General features: G+C 43.3%; 1 protein-coding gene across 2 annotated transcripts in view; it reads right to left on the bottom strand.

The window, feature by feature from the left end:
* The window catches only part of LOC149785965 (organic cation transporter protein-like), a 113,238-nt gene extending 95,177 nt beyond the window's left edge, over positions 1-18,061 (bottom strand). For both annotated transcript variants that reach the window (XM_089978133.1, XM_089978132.1), the window contains exons 1-2: positions 18,018-18,061; positions 15,594-15,817 (exon numbers count right to left, since the gene is read on the bottom strand). In XM_089978133.1, the coding sequence (XP_089834259.1) occupies positions 15,594-15,736 (143 nt within the window). In that variant the 5' untranslated portion in view covers positions 15,737-15,817; positions 18,018-18,061. The remainder of the gene's footprint in view (positions 1-15,593; positions 15,818-18,017) is intronic.
* Positions 18,062-18,588: the final 527 nt, after the last annotated feature.

Genomic DNA, 18,588 nt, shown 5'->3' with positions numbered 1-18,588 from the left:
CCTTCGCCCTTGCAGAATTTTCTTACGACGGTCGTTAAACCCCACATTGTGAGGATTGTCATCTTCTGTCAGGACTGTGTTGCTAAACGTGGCTACACATGCCGTGTCAGGTTTCCATACCACGCAAGCATCCAGATGAGTATTCTTGGCTTCTTTTATGTACATCAAGAGATTTTCCAGGAAGGCACGATATGGGTAAGTATCCATGCTGCTGCTGACCAGTTTGTTATTCAAGTACAAGTCCACTTCGCTGAACAAGGAATGCATGAAATTGTTGACAGGAGCTACTCTAGCATCGCCTCCTGGATTGGTATTTTAAGTTTTGATCACTTTCACTTTCAAGTACAGGTAACTGCTATTCAGATCGATGTAATCTTCGGGCTGTAACTTGATTTCAAACTCGATGGGAGCGGAATCCGTCAAAGAGGAGACGGGGTGAAATTCCACCCATTGGGATTCTTGCATCGTCATCATGGTGGGGGGCATGGCAAACAGATCTAGTTCCGACTTGGAACAAGCGCAAGACTCTCGGTGCATCATTTTTTCTCTTTCTCAATAATCGAAAACGTCTAAGTCTCGAACGGTTCTTCTTTTCTTGGCCTTTCTAGCTTTAGACGTGTGAAGTCTGGTGAAAGGGTGTTTTCTTCGTCGTCTCTTTCTGCCTTGTCCTTGCTGAATGCCTGACTCGGTAGCGTGCAGGGCATTTATAAGTGTGTCTCGTCGACCCAAAAGGTCTTTGCCCGTTTGCAGCAAGACATTTTTGCCTGCCCTCATGAAGGCTTCTTTAGGATTTTGTTTGTCGATGATGACATTTTGGAGAAATTCTTTGCCTTGTGTCAGTGCCGCATCTTTCAAGGCGTGCAATCCGCGTGTCACCATCGGTTTCAACATCGGGGCCACCGAACGAAAGGCCGATTTCAGCATATCTCCTAAACCGTGTCCTCGCTGTCGAGCAACCCCTCGGTACACTGGATACATGACTTACGAGTCGTGAGAGAACCGTTTTCGAAAATGGAGTTTCACCGTGACTTTTCCTTTGGTGAATGGAATATTTTGTCCCAGATCTCCTTTTATAGTAATGTTGACAGTGTCCAAATACGACTTGCTGACAGGCAAATAGTGAGGATGTACAAATTCGCGGTGAACGTGGTAAGTGTTTCCACCTTCCTCGTCAGTGACCGTGGCAGAATCCACTTTGAAAGGAATGACACGCAGTAACGGCACGGAGGTGTGTCCCACCACGTTGTACTCCACTACATCGGAGTACACAAACATCAAATTCAGTCCTTGGTTCAGTTCTACCGGGGCACGAAATAACTTGCTAAAAGGCTCGTTGTCGTAAATGATTGGTAATTCGTTTTTCTTGATCATGACCATTCTCATGTCCATGTCTCCGCCCAACATGTCAAACAATTCAGGACAAAATAAAATAGACACGATTTTACTCCCGTCAAATTTCATCAAGAAGCGACGAGCTGCTTTGTGGTATTCCAGGGTGACACTTTTTTTGACACTTTCCAAAGCTTTCAGAAACACGACATTAAACCTGGAGGCTATGGTGCTCACCAAATGTTGACCACTAAAATAATAGCCTGGGGGAATGAACAAGTGATAGGTGGTGTACTTTTGATTTTGTGTGCCAGGGGTTTTTATGTTATATTTGCCAAGGGTATCCAAGTACTGTTGCATTTGCTCGTCATGAACTTCCACAGTAAAAACGTTTTGATTGGGAAGGACATTGAGGACTTGGGTCGGGTGAATGATTTCTACTAAAGGCACTTCCTAATGGGCTTCGTGATCTAATGGGATGGTCTGAGGTAATTTGGCCGTGTAACAGCACAACATGTTCTTGGGAAACACCTCCATGGAACTGTCACTGGGTAAGGTTAAGTCAAATTGGTTTTGGTGACTCATAATTCCAGAGTTCTGTGGCTGTCCGAGGGGTTACTGGACGTCAGAGGAGTGTCTCCGCCCAAAATAGGGTTGTTGTTGTTATTGGAGTGGTGACTGACACTGGCACTGGACACAAGGTTGCCGTTGTTCCAGTTGGAAGAGAATTTCAGGGAGGGATTGTGAAGCAGGTAACCGATGCAACTGCTCAATAAAATGGTCCACAATTGTTTGTCTCCTTGTTGCAAACTTAAATTGGCAATGGCTGCACCGATAACACAATACACCACGAAGATTTGGCAGAAAAAGACGATTTGCGTTTTAGGCACACGTTCTCCACATCACACCCACAAGGGTTGTTTGTGTAAATCTTGCAGAGAAGAACTGGGTGAAGGAGTGGTCGACGTAGCTGCGTCTGTGTGAAAGGGCATGATGGTCACTTCTTTTTATAGTCGATGACTTGCGAAGCGTCCATCCAAGAATCAAAACTGGGTGGATATCCTTTCCAACGTACTTTGACTTCTTTGACACGTCGTTTACCCACTTTACGGGTTCTGCGTTCGAAAATGCTTTCGATGTCGTACACGTCGTCTTCTTTTTTGGTGACACGTTGTAACTCGGGTAAGTAAACGTTTCTTTGAGCACTTCTCCGTTCATTTCTTCCAATTTATAGACGGCAGGATGACGGCCATGCACTCGTCCAGTGACACGAAACAATTCGGTCGTCCAGTTAGGTAAGTAACCTTTGTCGAAAGTGCGTTTGGTTTTGCCAATGCGTACCCAATCTCCTACGGTCAACACTCCACTTTTCTTGGGGGCAGCCCTCGTCGGGGACGTACCAAACAGGCGCTCAAACACCAACACTTCGTTGTCGGGAGTTACTTCTTGCGGGGCACGTCCGATGCTTCGATGGTAAGATTGGTTGTACGCTTGCACCAGGTGCGGTAAGATGTCGATGTACTTCAGAGTGTGGTGATGCGTAAAATATTTCCACATGCGTTCTTTCAAAGTGCGTTGAAAACGTTCCACGATGCTGGCTTTGGTTTCGGGATTCTCGGTGGTAAAAAATGAATGTCACGTTTCTTTAATTCTTTTTGGAAAGCTTGGTTCAGAAATTCGGTGCCTTTGTCCGTTTGCCATCGAACACTCGTTGCAGGGCTCGTACTAACTCGCTGCTCGATTTGGAAGTCAAGGGTACGACCCAGGCAAATTTGGAAAAGACGTCGATGACACAAAACAAATATTTGTAGCCACGATTGTAGCTGGCTAAATGAGAGACATCGGCTAAATCGGCTTGCCATTGATGATCGATGCCTTCCACTTGGGTGCGACTTCTGGAAAGCTTGCGTCGAATGGGTTTGTGCAAAGTGTAGGTAGCTTGTTCTTGTAACCATCGTTGCACTTGAGGTAAACGGAGACTTTTCAGTCGCATTTTGGCAGCACGATACAATTTTTGAACTCCTGCGTAACCTGCAGGATGCGAGGGATGGTAGTAAATGCTGGCTAACACTTTTTCCATTTTGTGTTTGTGTGTTAATAAGGCACCCACTTTTGGAAGATGCTACTCTTTTTCTCTTGGGGTACTTTCTTGGATTGCAATGCTTTGCATGTGCGACCAGCAATAGGTGTTGCAGAGGAGGATGTCGGAACAGGGGATAGCGGTTCTTGTTTCACTTCTGTCTTCACTTTCTTTTTCTCTTGTGATGAAGAAGGGGTGGTCATCATCTTTTTAATCCATCCAATTCTGGAGGTAGGTGGTGTTGTTATCTTGCGTACTTTTTCTGGTGGAGTTTGAAACCCTTCTTCTTCTTCTTCTTTTCCTTTTTCTGTCTTGGTCACTGGTACTGGTGGTACTGGTACTGGTACTGGTAATGGTGCTGGACTTTTCATCAAGGTCTTAAAATCTTTCAGAGTGGGTAGAGCTGTTTCGTCTAAAGCTTTCTGGTGAAAGAGTTGTAGTCGTTGCAAGAGTTGACCGTACTTTTGCGATTTTTCTGTTTCGGACAAGTCTTGGCGATCCACCAAGGACTGCAATTCGTGTTGTAACTGGGACATTTCGCTCAAATGGGGATTAGGAGGTAAATGCGGGGTGCGTTGTTCTTGCCAACGATGGTATTCCATCCATCGTTTGTAAGGCACTAAAGCTAGTTTTCGTCCTTCCATGGGGTTGTCAAGGGTCGATTCTGAGATCTTGGGACTTCAGAGGGCCTTTTTATCTTGCTCCCACCAGTCCTCCCAACATGGTTCCCAAGACTCCTTTCAGCAATGGGCCTAACAAGAGGGGTAAAATGCCTCCACGTTGGACCAACATCTTCTTCTTTTGACGAATTGGGATTTTCTTTTGAACCATTTGGCGAAGAACGTGACGATGTTTGCCTAAGCATTGTTTCTGGTGTTTGGACAAAGGGATCGTACCTTTCAACACGTTCAAACAACATTCGCACACGGTATCGATGACCTCTTTGGAAGCTGATTGAATGAGTTTTTTTCGTAGGGGTGGAGAAGCTTTGGACAGGACAGATAACATGTCCCCATATTTGACTAAACGTGGTGGCAGTCCTTTCCTTTTCTTTCCTTGGGGTTGTTTAGAAGAGGGATGTTTTCTGGAGGGTGACATCTTCAGGAGCACCAAAACACTGATACCCTACTTGGTCACACACCTTTTTTATACTGGAACGCGTCGCCACTGATTGTCTTTATATCGTATCAACTTCAGGACAGGCATGACACGTCGTGCAGGGGTACGTAACGGACTAAATCGAGCCAGTTCTTGCTTGGACAAATCCAGTAAACTTTGTAACATGCCCGATCTTTCTTGGACTTTGATTTTGGGAGAAGGTACTTTGTGAGCAGCAGCCACTTCCACTAAATTGGAGGGTCCTGCCACTGGGGAAGTTCTTGGGGTCATCAACGGAGACGTTCTTGGTGTGATCAACGTCTCCAAGTACTCTTCAGTTCTTGGTGTCATCAACGGAGAAGTGGATGAACTTGAGGCTGCCGGAGACGCAGTCACCACCATGGCAGGTCGTGGTTTGCGAGTGTAAGGTTGCGTCCTGGCCGAAGTGCCTCTTTTGCGACTAGTTTCCTTCTGTGGACTTTTCTTTTTCTGGGGACTTTTTCTCTGTTTCTTTTTCTGGAGGCTTCTTTTCTTTTTCCGGGGTGGTGTTTGGTAAGAGGAGGGTCCCGCCACTGGAGAAGTTCTCCTTGGGGACCTGGTCTTTTTCTTTTTCTTGGAGCTTCGTTGGACTTTTTTCTTGGGGAGAACTTTAGGGGCATTAGGATCCCATCTTAAGAGAGAGCGAATGATGACCTCTCCTAGAGTACCGCTCCCTCCAGGTTTCAAAATGATTTTGTTTTTTGGTTTGAATGTCGATGCGGGGATCGGCTAGTTGGGTCAAAGCGACTTTGTTTCGATCAAAAAAGCGTTTGGTTTGATGAGGAATCTGAATGATCCCTTGTAGTAATTGACGTGCTGTCACCGTGAACCATCGTAAGACTTCTTTGAGACTAGCTTCTAAGACACGAGCTCGTGTTTGTGGATTTTTTTCTCGACTGATGCCATACAAGGCACGAATGAATTTGAAGGGAAGATGCGACTGAAGGGACGTCATGTTGACGTTGTGTAAGAGAGACGAAAAGTGTCTGAGTTTTTTTATAGATTTTTGTGTGGAATGAAGTTAAGTCGAGGACGGAGACGTGTATAGGACAGGCCCTCCGTCTTGGCACCAGTGGTGAAACAAGTGGGTACGAAATCGCAAATCATCGGGGGTCGTAGGTTTCAAATCGACGAGTAAATAGGCGTGTGGAGTTTGAGTGGCATCGTTGTACGCCTGAGTCAGCCAAGGCGTTCCTAACTGTTTGGCTAAGACTTGCACTTGCGATTTATCTCGAGGGCTTTTAAACAAGACCACGTAATGCGCATTGAGACTAATGGTACGATGGGCTTTACTTTGTTGAAACAAATTTTGAGTGATGTAAACGACACTGGCATTACGATGATGCCCTTTGCGCGTGAACCACAGTTTAATTTCTTCTTCGTCTTCTCCTTCGTCTTCTCCTAACATGTCGTCGAAAATGACCAAATGGGTTTGACAGGAGTCAGAGACTATGCCGTCGTCTTCTTTAGGAATGCCTTACACAAACACGATGGAATCGCCTTGACTTTCTCGCAAGAGGCTGTACGCCGATTGCCACTCTTTGTAACACCACACGATGCGCTGAGGTGGTCGATCGATCAAATGATGTTTATGTTCGATCAAGCGTTTGACGAATTCGGTTTTGCCTGAACCGCTAGGTCCAGCAATGAGCATATTAAAGGGATGGCGAAGATACAAAGCCTCCCAACTGGCACGATCTAAGTGTTCGTCGATGACTTTGACAGTAGAGGAAGAGGGAGCAGAGACAGCAGAGGTAGCGATAGTGTTAGGAATGTCACTTGTGACACGAAAACAGACAAGACAAGAGTTTATATACTTTTTCAGGACACGTTTATTGAATGTTTCAAACATGAACAACACGAAAGACAAAAATACATAAAAGCCAAATAGTTATGTACAGGAATAAAAAACACATAAAAACGATCAAAGTGGAATATAAACAAGTCTCTGTACAACATGTTCTGGGTAACCAAGATGTCCTAGGGACAGTGTGTAATGTTCTTACAGTTTCTACATGAGGTATTGTCACACAAGTGTCCTCCCGGAATGACCTTTCAGGAACGTCCATGACAGTCCTGTCCTGAAGCGAGTGGTCACTAACACAGGTTGAAAAGTAACTTTTTTCCTTGAACAACTCTTGTGCATACTGGGCCACTTCTTGGGTCCAAGCCTCAAAACCCCCCTTTTTCCAGTCACGAACATCTGTCCAATGGGGGTGTAAGTCACAAGCTACACACACACGTCTTCGGTAGCTAAAAGTTGACGAATCTTTTTTTCTGTTGAGGTCGAGAAGTATCCAGATGAAAACGCAAGGCTTTAAGCAAAAGGAGTCTTTCGTGACCATTTAACGCCATTGGGGTGGTAAGTACTGTTCGTAAAGAGTCCACAAGGAATCGGCTGATAAACGAAATCCCAGAAAACAAGTCACTAAGACACACACCACTTGTCGACCCAAATTGAATGGATACAGTTCTTGTAATAATTGATGGTAATGATCCACGGTTTGAATATGGTCATTGAGTTCCTTCCACGGAATCTGTTCAATTACATGTGATAAAAGTCGTGGCATGGCAGCCTGTTTTTATACTCTCTTTGTTTCGGAAACAATACACGTATTTTCTACCCAGAGATCTTCGTTCTGCAGTGGGGAATCTAAATCTTGCATACTGTAACCTAAACTTCAAAGTTTGTTTAGAAGTTTCCTCTTCCTCTAAGTATATTCCACGTAAAATATGTTGGTAATCCTTTAGCTTGTCTTCCTCAATGCATTGCAATAGGTGAATCTCGAAGTAACCAAAATGATCAACACGTGGATCATCGGGGGCCTGGAAGTATTGAACAAGGTCTGACCACTGAAACAATTTCTGACGAATCAGTTCTCTTATACCATTCAGGTACCAGTGGTTAAAGATCTGGTGACGTAACGGATGCAGCTGTTCTTTACGTTTCACTTGTATTTTGACCATCTCTCGGTAAATGCGTTCTCTCAACTCCACAGGCAAAGCACGAATGTTCTCTTGTAAAACATCGATGAATAGGTCAGTCCGTACAATTCACAATCTTCTCCTAGAGCAAAAGTAATCCACATAGTGAGTAATTTCGGACCACTGCCATTCAGGGTAACGTCCAAGAATGTCACTGAACTCTTTCGATGTAAACGGTCTAGAGTAATATAATAGGACGAATGCACACTTGACCCAAAGAAATCTAACACACTGGTTGACTTTTTTCACTTTCCTCTTATGAATTTCTCGACACAAAAGTTCTACAATTACCCATTGAGATCTCACTCTGGCAAACCCCTGCCAAACTTCCTTGTAAATCTTCTCTTGAAGTTCTTTAGGTAATGATTCAATATCGTTTTTGAAATGAAGTTTAAATGCTGGTCTCGGTGATGTCCAACATTTGACTCCTAACCAATCTGGTTTCTTCTTCGTCAACGACATGGTAAGTTACTTCAATGTCTCGGTCCCACTAAGGGTAAGTAATGACAATTCGGTGACCATCGAGCATGTTCTACGTAGGCCGAATCTTGCGGTTCCCAGTGGTGAAGTGACACACCGCAACTGAAGCACTTGACTTTATCCCCTTCGCCCAAGTAGAAAAATCCGGCTCTGGCTAATTCTTCGGGGGTCGGTCCTCCCAGATACTTAGGCCATTTTCCTTTGAACGATTGAAGACGATTTTCAAAGTCGCAGTATTCCGACAAATGCACAGGAAACGAATATTCGTCTTTCACAGGTTCGTTTCGATGAGGGTTGGATGACATGGACAGGAGTTAGTAGACGTGAAGGTGAACATCCACCTTTAAAATGAAACCCAGTAAAGTGTCCAAGAGTACGAGCGGCATCGCTTTCGCATCCCTCAGGTTTGACACGCACAGCATCACTTTCCATGATAGGGGTAGTGAGAACAAAGTTCCCATGATGCTTTACGGCATCGCTAAGGTCACAGCGTACAGCATCGTACCCATCGCAAGGCTCACAATCGCATTCCACTTCAGAAGTCCCACACTTGAAGTGTATCTGTCTGAACTTGTTTTGTGTTTCTTGAAAGTATTCATCTTGTTCGCTTGGTCTTGGTAGTCACAATGAACTATCGATCTTGACCATAGCCCCTTTTTATACTAGTCGCAATGCAGTCTCAAGCTTATTCATCGGTCCTTTTTTATGTCTTGTTTTGGAAGGTACCGTTTCTAAGGTACCGTCATCATTGTACCGTAAGGTCATGGGTGGAAATGCTATAGAAAGGTAAGGGCAATGCGGAGACCATCGAGTATGTTCCAGAATAGCTGAATCTTTATAGATACATAGATCCATTCGTAACTTCAGTCCGCAAGTGAAACACTGTACTTCGTATCCCAATCCTGACTCAGGTCCCAAGTAGACAAATCCTGTTCTAGCTAAAACATGCGAAGAAGATAATCCTTTCCTATCCGTAGGCCATGCTTGAAACATGTCCAATCGACGGGCACAATCACAATAGTCAGGCAAGAAAACCGGAAAATGGTATGGTTTGAACTTGGAGTTCTCACCGGGTTTCTCACTCGATTCTTCCTGTGGCGAAGTCATCCTTCTGGTGGGTGGCTATCCTCTTACAACCAATGTTTTATACCAACATGTACATACGGCAAAGTAAAGTGGATGGGCAGTCGCACTCGCTTCTGGTACACGATTTGATAGACTTTTTCCAAGGGTCGACTGACGATGTGGTGAGTGGGTAAACGTACAATCTTATTGGGTTGATAGGTGGTCACTTTAAAGTGTTCATCTTCTCTAGACTGCAAAGCTTCTTTCAATATTCCAAAGTTCACCACTCGACTCGTACGATAATTCAGAGTCAATCCTTTCACTTTACACGTCGTGTGCACTTCTCCTTGTTTGTTCCGGTATTCGTAACCGTAATTTTTAGGACCACCACTGGCGAAACTTAGAATCTTGTTGTCGGGGTGCTCGTCTGTCCAGGCTCCTAAAGGTCTCCTTCGATGTCAGGGTGCTGTTGACTCGGGTGATGGATGTAAATGCAACTGTCCGTGTCAAGGTAAAGGACACGTTCCCCTAACAGTTCTAAAGCTTCGTACAATTTTAAGCGAGCATGACCGGTCACGTAAGCCGCAATGATGACATTTCTAAAGGGGTCGTCTTGTACAAAGTCCAGATCTTCCTCGTAATTCACTAAGATCAAATCCTCGCGAACCACGTCCACTTGTTTCATGAATTTGGTTTTGTCGTGAATCATCTGGAAGTAGAGGGAAGGTTCGGTCAAATATTCCGTCTTGGGTAAACACGGTCGTTGTGCCATTTTTCCCCACAAGCAATTTAACATCACTTTGGCAAACGATCGCCTGCCTTCGTTTTCTCGATGTGATCTAAAGAGATTCCTTCTTGTTCATAGTATTTCTCTTTGAATGTCTTTTGGTCTTCGGCAGTGTGACACCAGGACGGATAGCCGCTGGCTTCTTGCTTCAGTTTCAAAAAGGCATCCACGTAGTCTGCGATAATGCCTTTCTGCGTGGGGTCACCCTTGTGGTATTGTTCTGTCTTGGGAAAGTGGCAAATTTCGTACACTTCTAACAGTTGGTATCCCATGTCCAGAGCTATGAACAATTCTACGCTGACCCACGTCCCCGTCAAGGCTCGTTCTTCCTGGTTGTGATGACAAGGTTGATGTTGGTTGCACGTTTCGGCACAAGTACGGCACAAAAGAAACATCAGTTTGCCTTGACAATGGTGAGGTAAACGGGATGGTATAGGTTCGTGGGAGGCAAAACTTTGCACTTGATCAAGCCTTCGTATTGTCGAATGTTTTTCAGGTCGATGTGTTCGGTGAACAATTGCGGGTGCCCTACAGGAAAGCGACAATATAGGCACACGTAAGGATACAGCGAACACACGTCCAAGTATTTGATTTCTTCTCCTTTCTCTTCGTCGGCTTGGTATAGCAAACAGGTGGCATTGGTCCTTCCTCCGTACAAACTATCCCTCGGGTTCAGGGGGTCCATGAACTGGTAACTTTCCACGAGGCGTTTAAATTCGGGATTAGTTTCAAACGGTGATCGTATTCGTGTTCCCACATTTCCACCACTTGGTATCCTTCCTGTTCTAATTTTAGGCGTCACTGACAAGTGGCCTGGTACAAGTCTTCCATGGTTCGTTGTAAAAACTGATTTTTAGTGTCACGATCAGGGTAGCAGACGGGACATCCGTGAAATAAGCAACCGTTAAACTCGTACACGATCGTGGGGTTTTCTAAGTCCCAGCCATCGACCGAATGCGTTCCAATGGTCTTTTCGCCCCCTCCGTTGCGGGCATGCTGAATCCATTTGTCTTCCTTGTCACACAAGTAATGTAACCAGCGTAGGGCTTTGACCGAGTATTGACGTTTGACATAGTTGGTCGTTTGAGGACTGATGACAGCCACGGTGTTTTCAGGCATGAATCGTTGTCGGTACACTAAGGAACACGTTTTGGCAATGGTGCAAGCTTCTTTCAAAGGATCAACCCCTCCGTGTTCCATGAACAGTTCTCGACATTTTCAACAGCAACGTCGTAAAATGTCCACGTCGGAAAGACAATACTTTAGCATTTCTTCCTGAAAGTCAAAAGGGTTCGAGGCATGGGTCTGGTACCAAGCGTAGAAAGCGTCTCGTTGTTCGGTACGCATGTTGTCCGGGTCGTAATAGTGAGCCTCAGGCAAATGGGGTAGAACGGCGTGTTGATTGGCTTCCGTATTGAAAAAGTGTGGAAAGTACCCTTTAGCCATTTCTGTCATTCCAAACGTTTTAGGCATTCGACTCAAAGGCATGGCCAAGTAATTCATCGCATCTTTAAACCGTACTTGTCCCACTTGCATGAAAACGATTTTCGTTCCGTTCAAAGTGACTTTAGGACGTTCGGTGCCCTGTTCCGCATAGTATCTCAAAAGAAACTGTCCATCGTATCCGGACAAATTGTGAGCCATCACCGTGGCATGACGATGACAATCTCCGTAACGTTCGATGTCCTCTTGGCTCCATGTCTTGTCGATGGGGTCTAAGACCCATCGGGCGAAATCGGCTAGCGTGTTCGGTCCCCGAAAGATTTTTTCACGCCCTCCAGGAATCTTGCTGCAGTAAGGGCAATGACTCAAGATAGGTTCTTCAATGCACTTTTCGCATGCTCGATGAGCCACGCAGAAATTAGGAATGTGAATGCCAGTCTCTTGCATGCATTCGAAATCGAAAAAGATGAAATTGTCCTTGTTCTTGTGTCCATCCTCTTTCTCTGGTTGGGGTTGGTATTTTTGCACGTAGCATTGATGTTCCAAGTCCACGATGTGGTGACAAATGTGACATTTTTCTTTCCTGAACATACGTGTGCCTTGGCACTATTGGCACGTATGCCTTGTCCACACGCGAGGCACAATCTCAGCAGTTGACAAGCGCATTTCTTCTGTGAACCTTGCGCCTTCAAATGTTGTTGGTAACAGGTAGGGCTGACAAACGTGCGCTGACAAGTTGAACAATGCACTGGTTCTTGCCCTTCGCTCAGACAGGGTGGAAAGGCCAAACATCTTGAGCATTTCGAGCCACAATGCTTGTGTTGCTCTCGATTGTTATAGCCATAGTCACATTTCTCACAATAATAACCGTATCCCAGGAATCCGGTGATACTGGTAATGGTATCGAAATGGTCATCGTGATGATAGACATGAATGTATTTTACGCCCTTAAAGTCTTTCCCTCGAAACAACAGAGGCCCACGCATTTCTTGAGGGTGCACTTTCAAGGTGTAGCGTGGAGCTAAAATATCTTGCAATGTTTGCATCTCAGGAATGCCACAGGGTGTGTCTGTGGACAGGCCGGCTTGTTGCAACAGGAGTTCTGTTTCACTTCGTTGTTTGGCTCGGTCGGATCGTTGAATAGTTTTCCAGGTTCTTTTCCATTCTGCCGTGTCGTTCTTGTTGGCATAGGTTCGTCCCACCACGATGGCACGGGCTAAACACATCTGGTCTTGAGGGTTGTGAGTTCGGACGAGACTCTTTTTGGTGCTGCGAAGGTCGTTCACCAATAAGACTTTTTTGCGGCCAGTCCCTTGAGGAGGAGAGACCTGGGTCATGTCCAGTGTGGCTTTTCCATCGGTGATGTCAAACTGGTCATTGGATTGTTGTACGTGTTGAATCTTGTCCATGACTTTGGAAGCGGTCAATTCTGCAGGGCTGCTAAACTCGATCCAAATAGGGGATTTGAAACCGTCGTGTTGTATGGAAAGTCTCAAGCGATCGTCTTCTTTGGGTTGACATTGTCGCTTGAGTGTGGTGAGCAAAGAATCCCACACCCTGGTGATGAACCCTTTTGCTTCCTCTAACGGTACTTCAGCCTTGAAATCTTTAAACTTCACCGTGTATTTGTAAGCCGTGGTTCTAAATTTTCTAGAGGAGAGCTTTTCCGTCTCTCGAATGAATAATACTTTTCAGGGTTGACTAAGGGTGGTGAACTTTGTTTAGAGGGTTTGGATTCTGGTTCACTCATGTCCTCTTCAAAATCACTGGCATGAATTTGTGCCAAGACTTCAGACCTGGTACGAGGCGATAGATCACGTTTCTGCCTCTTACTTTCTTCTTCTTTCTTCTCAAATGAATTGGATCGTTTCATCTTGAGTGCAAAACGTCAAATGACTAAAGTTTAAACACCATAGACTAATTTATAGTCATGGCAGACCAGCGTATATAAAAGGGTGTGTGTCTTGTCCTTTCACTATTCATTTCACTCTCAAACCGAGCACAACGATGGAAGAGACTACACAAATTGAACATTTCATCAGAGCTTTGCGAGGGGTCATTAGAAAATTCTCTTCAGACCAACCGACGGACTACTCTCCTTCCTTGCGAGATAAAAGTCAAGATACTTGCTATATCTGTCAGAAGAAAGGGCATTGGTCTTCAGAGTGTCCAGACCGTCAAAAAAGAAAAAAAGGGGCTAGAAAAGACAAAAGTCAAGATACCTGTTATTATTGTCAAGAAAAAGGACATTGGTTTCCAGATTGCCCAAAAGAGAAACAAGAGGAGTCAGAAGAAAAGAGGGATTCTTTAGAAGAAGAGAGGGATTCTTCAGAGGAAGAAAGCAGCCAGGTAAAGGAAAAGAAACAGGAGAAGAAAGAAGAAGGGAAGAAAGTGAGGAGGAAGAGGAGGAAAAGAATGTGACGGTGAAGAAATTTAAAAAACAGAGAGACTAAACAATGAGACAGAAGAAGTGTATGAACTTTTTAAAGTGCTCTGTTGTGAATTGTGAATTGGATTGTAAATATTTATAAAAGAATAAATTAGGTATAAAAAGGTAAGTGTCTTTGGGTTTTGATTTTAAAATAAGAACGTACACTCACGCACTCATACACAGAAACATACTATAGGGGTAAAATGTGTTTTTTTTTTTTTTAGTTATTGCCAATTGAAAGTCTATCTCTTTTCGAGAAATGTGGGTGGCCCTGAAAAGGGCCTTTTTTTGGTGTAGGGGTGAGTTTAAGCAATCAACTTTAACTGCCTTAAGCCTTTGCCATGGCCAAGGCCTACTTCTGGACTGCGTACTGTTGATGATGATGATGATGATGATGATTTGGTTGAAATCACTAAGGGTGGCACGGTAGGCTTAGTCACAGGGTTGGAGTGTTTAGCTCGGGAAGGTCGTATTCTCTTCGGTCGTAATAAAGAAGTCTGATACATTTGTTTCAGACTTCTTAACTCCGCTAAAATGTCTAACAGTACCGTGACCGTTTGATTTTCACACCCTTGTTTCTTTGCTGCTTCTTCTTGTTGTTGTTTTTTTCTTACCTCTTTTTCTTGCTGTTGTTGCTGTAGGAGAAAAGCTTGTTCCGCTTCCTTTTGCTGTTGTATAAATTTCTCCAATTCTTCTTTCTGTCTCTGTCTAAAATTCTCCACGTGCGGTAATGAAGAAGGAGACGAAGGTTCCGGAACAAATTCTTGCGAGGAAAGAAAATCCACAAAATCCCAATTGACCTCTTCTGAAAGTAAGTCCGGGTTGCCTTGGGTGGTCTCCACTGCTGGTGCACCCCAATTGATCGTTTTCTGAGTTTCCGTCATGTTGAATAACTGTCGCATAGATTGCCTGCGCACAGGCGCTAGCGAATCTATATAGACCACGTGACGTCACAGACTGCTCTCTTCGGATTGGATGCGGGCTGACTGAATTTGGATTGGTCAACAAACTCAATCCGTTTCAATCCTACCTCTACCTATAAATAAGCGCAGTTCACTGCATTGATTCACCTGTTCTCGGCTCCTCAACATGTGGACCGACGTGCACTCTTCCACCCTTGTGTCAACCATGATGATCCGGACGGACATGCCCATGTATGTCCGATCCAACTGGACAGTTGTCCATAGGACAGACACCAGTCTGTGGATACGTAGGATCTACGTAGGAAGACAAGGATGCCTCAAAAGAGTCCTGATTTACGGTCCTACAGTGAGACGCAGCCTAAGGACAAGAAGAAGACCAATGCGGTGCCCCTTATGTTAATGGATACATTAACATAAACCCAAAGGCCCTTTTCAGGGCCACTCCAATCTCTCGAAAAGAGATAGACTTTCGATTGCCTACCCCATTCTTTTTTATTTAAAAAAAAAATAGAGACCCATCAGGTCGGGACCCTATTAAAATAGGGTCCCGACCCTGTTCCATTTTCCCTTGTCGCTCAACAGTCCCAAAATATATTCCCCATGTTCAATTCCCCTTGTCGCTCAACAGTCCCACGATTTATTCCCCATGTTAAATTCCCCTTGTCGCCAGGGTACAAACTTTTGTCTCTAATGTTAAATTTTCCATTGTCGCCAGGGTACAACCCCCCTATTTTAACATTAAAGTCCCATTGTCGCTAGGGTATCCCCATTCACTACTTATGCATGTAAACAATGCCACTAACCAGTGCTTTGGTACTGTCAGAGTGAATATGGAAGACATGATCTACATGTAAACGATGCCACTAACCTGTGCTCTGATACTGAAATGAATAAAATGGAGTACATGATCTGCATGTAAACAGTACCACTAACCTGTGGTCCGGTACTGCCAGGATGAATATGGGGGACATGATTTGCATGCCTATAATGCCTGTCGGTATAATGAGGATACAGTAGAGGATCTTCTGGTAGCGACCGAAGTCCCCTAGCAGTGAGAGCAGATCGTCATATCTCATGATGAGCTGTTTCTTGTCTCTGCCAGGTCTTTAGGATCTCGACCCGGAAGTTGTCTTTGCCAGGTCTTTAGGATCTCAGCCCTGAAGTTTTGCAATAAAAAATCCCAATAATATGATTCTTATAACGTAGATGACGAACGTAAAACAGTCATGAGAAACAAAGATGAAGTTGATACGTTGACGACTTGAATTCCTATGAAAAGCTTTACTAATATGATTAGAGGATTATTTTTCTTTAGAAAAACCTTTCAGCTCATTTTTGAATATTACAAAGAGAATAAAATTAAGACATTAATGTGTTATTTAGAGGTATCTATGCTTTTTTAAAAATATTTTCTGCTCTGCTAGACGAAATTGGAATGCTCTCACGCCCACCATTTGCAAGTAATGAGAAATCTTGTTTTCATCTCGAGAAGAAGTAGCGAGGACGGTTAAACAATGTTATGTATATTTAAGTTATATTGTGTGCCTAACTGTTATCATTGATTGTAAGTTATAAACAGAACGTATACATAGCTATATTTTGTCCATGATTGTAAGCTGTGAGCAAAATGTTTACATAGCATGAGTTCAAGGCCAGTCTTGTTTACAGTTAGACTAGGTTTTTCCGTTGGAAATCTTCATATTCTATTTTCGATGTAGGTCAGGTGAATTAGTCTATAAAAATAGGTAAACAAATATTTCATTCCTGTGGTATGGCAGATATAATTCGAGATGAATAATTTGTTTTACAAACAATTGGAGCTACTAAGGTGCTCAGCCACCTTTTGGATTTATAAACACTACCTTGCATTATCGAAAACTCTTTCAAAGACATTCTGAATTGCATCACTGTGTTATATCAGGACATTCAAAACCACTGGAATTAAATCGGAACATTCTATATTTAGACTTCTTACAGGATATTTATGATTATTTGGGATTCATTTCAGAATACTGAAAGTGTCTCTTGAAGTTTCACTTTATATTGTAGAGAACGAAATCGCTTGTTGATATTAGTCACAATTGTTGGTTTCATTTTCTTTCTGTTACATAAATTAAAAAGTAGAATTTTACAAGGACAGCGAGACATCCCTTCAATAGAATTTGTATTTTTTGATGAAGCTTAACATAACGTGTCAAGATATCAGGGAGTACATATTTTTTATTTCCTTTGTTCTTGTAACAAAAGATTGTAAATTTGAGCTATCACCAGTGATAGCTGGATAGAGGGGAGTGAGACTGGATTGCAATCAAAGCGGTTGCTGGATAGTAGGGATGTGTGTTTGGGTTGTAATGAAATAGCAGTTACTGGATAGTATAATTTGTATGTTGGATTGTAATCAAAATGCGGGTGCTGGATAGTGGTGTGTGTGGGTGTGTGTGTGTGTGTTGCAATAAAATAGCGGTTGCTGGATAGTTTATATGGTGTGTTTGGATTGAAATCAAACAAATTTTAACATTACATTATCCGTACGGCATTATAATGATTTCAACATGGAAACGGTTTGTCATGATCCCCAAATTTGCAATGCATTTCCCTTTGGGTCTATAAAACTAAAGACACATAATACCATTCCGATATTAAACCTATAAATCATATTAACATATGAATTCCCGTTCGTCTCTATATAGTTTCATAATGCTAACCTCTATGATAATGTTAATTCTCGTTTGGCTCTCAATCGGTCCATGCAACTATTCAATATTTATTGTAATAAAATGCAAAACTTGTGACAAAGGCACACGAGGGTTGACGTCAAGAGATTGGTGACAAGGCACATGAGGGTTGACATCAAAAGAGTGGTGACAAGGCACATGAGGGTTGACAACAAAAGAGTGGTGACAAGGCACATGACAAGAGTGGTGACAAGGCACATGAGGGTTGACAACAAAACAATGCTGACAATGGCACAGGAGGGTTGACATCATACGCTTCCCTTGAATATACGATATCCTAGCACCTTCATTTTCTAAATTTTAATAAACAGTTTATTATTGGGATACTACCAGGACTACTGGTATCCATTATATTTCTACCATTAAAAAATCGACATAAAGTTGGCTACTTGAATTATGACGTATTTAAGTTTATCTATTTTGCTAATAAGAACTTAATCACACCATTCTAAGGGGACATAATTAAAATATTTTGACCTAATCCTAACGTTTGGAGAAAAAAATGATGGAAAATCCAGTAGTTCACGTCCTAGCATACAATACATTAGTTTAAAAGCAGATTGATTGATTGATTGATTGACTGACTGATTGATTGATTGATATCATATATCAATTGTCTTACCTGGGCTACTCTGTTTTCCTGTTCCACAAAGTGAAACAAATGCCTGAAAAAATATTTATATCTTATAAGGGATACAGTTGAAAATATGGATCTACACTTCTAAATATCGCTACCTTAACTCTCTAATCTAATCTTATTTAATTATAGTGGTGTTCGTCCACTAGGGACATGTACCACTAGTTAGTGATGCCACCGGCATCTTTTTAATTACTCCTGGGGGAAGGAATTAGAGTCACATCCCCCAGGCTTTACTGTACTCACAGAGTACTTATTAATTGGGCCGTCAGATCGAGGAACTATTGAGTGCCTGTCGATCTGAGAGTAAGGCCAGAATGAGTGGGATTGGACCCAACACACACTCAGTTTTCAGTTGCTATGATATGATATGCGACTAGGGGGCAATGGTCCCATCCTATTGTCGCATTGCTGCTTGTTAGGCGTGCACTGCACGTATGGTATTGGTGTCGCTCGTGGAAAAGGAGGCCAGGCTGCGGTTCGGGAGGCGGCCAATGGCACAGGTCGTTAGTGCTTTAGACATCGGGTATCCATGGTCTAAATTCCGTCTTAATTT

Source organism: Sinohyriopsis cumingii, chromosome 12 (genome assembly GCF_028554795.1).
Source record: "Sinohyriopsis cumingii isolate HCF-2022 chromosome 12, ASM2855479v2, whole genome shotgun sequence".
NCBI classification, from domain to species: domain Eukaryota; kingdom Metazoa; phylum Mollusca; class Bivalvia; order Unionida; family Unionidae; genus Sinohyriopsis; species Sinohyriopsis cumingii.
The sequence above is the reverse complement of the archived record's forward strand: the minus strand, read 5'-3'. Positions and strand labels throughout refer to the sequence as shown.